The 3099-nt window shown below is 40.9% G+C and overlaps 1 protein-coding gene across 1 annotated transcript in view; it reads right to left on the bottom strand.

The window, feature by feature from the left end:
* Positions 1-3099, bottom strand: part of LOC107099351 (rab11 family-interacting protein 4A-like) — a 27103-nt gene that overhangs the window by 4381 nt on the left and 19623 nt on the right. The window contains exons 9-11 of the mRNA XM_015397429.1: positions 2795-2876; positions 2206-2343; positions 1612-1758 (exon numbers count right to left, since the gene is read on the bottom strand). Of these exons, the coding sequence (XP_015252915.1) occupies positions 1612-1758; positions 2206-2343; positions 2795-2876 (367 nt within the window). The remainder of the gene's footprint in view (positions 1-1611; positions 1759-2205; positions 2344-2794; positions 2877-3099) is intronic.

Below are 3099 nucleotides of genomic sequence, written 5' to 3'. Positions count from 1 at the left end.
GAAGTATTTGTACTTCGTTACTTCCCATCTCTGGAAATTATATAACATTAAGTAAATACTACAAAGGAATATCTGAGTAAACTACATAAAGCGGTCTGACATGCCGTTGTTTCTGGGCTGCATAAAAAAATTGAGAGTATACCCACTTCTCCAGGAACCACTGCGCTACTGCCGCTAGCAATGTGCGTTTGGCTCCCTTCCCACTGGCAATAAAAGCTGCTCTAACCCCTCGCTGGAAGCTGCATGGCCTCTGTCCCCCCGCAGCTGCGTGTCTGGTAACACCATCATGCTGGGTTCCCATGGATGATGTCATCAGTGCAACAGAAATCAGGAAAGTAAACAATGGAGACCAAGATCGAAGGAAGCAAGGGCATAGTCAGTATGCTTTATTGTTTTGCTCTATTATCTGTCTGAATCTCTCTCACCAGAGCTGCTCCATGTTTATGTAAACAGAGTTGTTTCTGCTTGTTAGATCAGAAGCGACTGGCGCGGTGTGTTGACGTCCATTTGTTGAGGACGTTAATTACGTTAATGGTGTCACGTAATTTAGTGGTGTTCCAACAGCATGCCGATCAGAGACGAGGCGATTTTAGCACAAGTCGCTTGCGGAGTCGTTTGACCCGGCCCGGGGTATAAAACAGGTTTTTCAGCCAGTGGGAAAGTATGAGTGTACTCCTCCTTATATGGACTCATCACAAATATATCTAAGGAATCTATCTGTAACATATTCAATTATTGGTGCAACGACTGTGAACTGGCTATAGATTAGCTTAGCAGAAGGCTTGAAAGATTATCCAGCAGCTCAGGAAGTAAATCCTTCTCCCGGAGCCGCTGATCAGCTCTTATTCTGCTTTTATGACCTCCACTAAGGGGGTTGCGGTATGTTTTTAGAGGAGTCTGTCTGTCTGTTTTTACGGGATAACTTGAAAAGTTAAAGGTGTCCCTCTGTCCAAGGAACCAACTACAAGGTTTTGGTGATGATGGGAATCACCACCTGGATCCAAATATTCAGCGAATACAGATAAAAACCAAAGGAGGACGTCACAATATGTTGGGAAATTATGAAAATGGCGGAGGCCTGCGCTCTCCGAGTGCATACATGTTCTGAATGCTGGCGTACCATAAAGAATAAATGATGAACAGTTTAGTTTGTGCCTTCAAGTCGTTGCCCATAGGAAGACGTTACTTGGATATAACCTAACGGAATATCTTCAGAACGGCTCCAAATGACACTAAACTCGTATGGGTGAGTAGAACATGATGGAATAACGGAAAATCAGGGGTCCAATGTAAAAAAAACGGCGTTCCCCCTTAAGAGGTTAAAGTAATGGATTATAATTAAAAATGTCTCCGGACTTTCCTGGTTGATGATTTTCTTTATTTGGACCCTGCTGATTTTTAATCGGTTACCCCTGGTCTATACATTTGCTGTTTAATGATGGTGATTGAGGCTTTAAAGTTTGTAAAAAAATGTTTTTCAGCATTTTGTGAGATTACTTCAATGGAAGAATGTATAAAAACTAGAAGGACGGCCAATATCCCATTTGATCAGAAATGTGGACAGAAAGAGGGGTTATTTTTAACAAAGTTGACTTCTGCCTGTTTCCAGACCTGTTTCAGTCTCCTGACTTCAAGCTCCATCTCAGTCTCTCTGTTCTTGGCGTTATATTCAGACAGGCCTTTGCCTTTCCCAGGATGCTCCATTTCCAGCTTGAATAACTGCAGATGCTCCAGCTCCCGCCGAAGATCATCGATCAACTGCAAATAAAAGGACACAAAAGGTTTCCTTTTATTGATCCAGTTTATTTCTTTAACTGAATCAAATTAAAAACTATAACCAATAAAACATCCGTTGTTATAGGAACTGCTAATCCACCTCTTTTGCTCTAGATACTCCGGGTCCTTAGATTATCTGTTATAAATGCTAGAGATCTCACATTCTCCGTTACAAAAGATGGTTTAACCTCCTCTCTATCCCTATTTGGGTTCCACATTTATTTAATCGAGCTTATAAGAAATCAATCAGTTGATCCCGGTTTATTTAAAATCCACACTGTGGTGATTACACAACTTTCCAAGCATAAAAGTTTAGCAGAATACCGTAATGCAATGCAAGAGAAGAGAATCACAGGACATGTAAAGGAGCTGCATCAATAATCTGTAACACTTTTCATTGCAGGTGAGCACTGAAAACGCAGACCTCACCTCCTGCATGGCCTCCTTTTCTTTCTGAAACTCGTGGCGGTTGTGCCACAGCTTATCCATTATCTTTCTGTACAGGTCCACCTCATCTTTCAGCCTTAGACTAGTGTCCTCCAGTTTGTCCGTCATCCTTTGCTTTTCCTGCAGAGAAAAACTAATCTGTTAGTGAGTGAGTCAAGTCTCAGGTCTTCAGGTAAAAGTCGAGTCTGAAGAACTTCTAACTTCAACCCTTCAACAAGTCATTTTTTCTTAAAATCAGTGCATTTTTCTTGAATTGACGAGATAAGTGTGAAACTTTGATAAAGGAACAAGACAATGTACTTTTAAAATAAGAAAAAACAATTGCATTGTTATATTTCAAATGCATATTATCAAATTATCTTATTTTAAGAGTAGAAATATTCATTCCATTGGTAAATCATCTTATTAACCTGCTCAAATTAAGGGTAAATACACTTAATATAAGAAATGTTGACTTATTTCTAGAACATTTTTGCAGAGCAAAAGTCTTGAATTTCAGAGGTTCATTCGGTTCATCCAGTGGCTTTAGTGTCCCTTCTGATCTGAGGTAGCGACCCTCGGTTCGACTCACCTGGTCCAGTTTCTCAGACTGAGACTTGAGGCGGCTCACGTTTATCGTCATCTCTCCATTCTCTTCTTCTAACTGCTGGACCCTGCAGACAGGTTGGATCTGAGCAAGTTATGTTCCCAACAGTCGGCCTCAACTGAAACATTTTGGCTGGTCGGCTAAAAGCTTGACATGATGGGTGCTTATTATTGGTTCTGGTTAGGAACATGGACAAAATATCTAGGTGATTTTAAAATATAGCATCCGCTAGCTAGTGTAAGGAGGGCCTTTCTCAGAGATGGCAAATGAACTGCAAGCAGATCCAAAGT

The sequence above is a fragment of the Cyprinodon variegatus genome, unplaced genomic scaffold (genome assembly GCF_000732505.1).
Source record: "Cyprinodon variegatus isolate N-32 unplaced genomic scaffold, C_variegatus-1.0 Scaffold862, whole genome shotgun sequence".
Classification (NCBI taxonomy): domain Eukaryota; kingdom Metazoa; phylum Chordata; class Actinopteri; order Cyprinodontiformes; family Cyprinodontidae; genus Cyprinodon; species Cyprinodon variegatus.
Note: the sequence above shows the minus strand (reverse complement) of the source record. Positions and strands in the feature narration are given on the sequence as shown.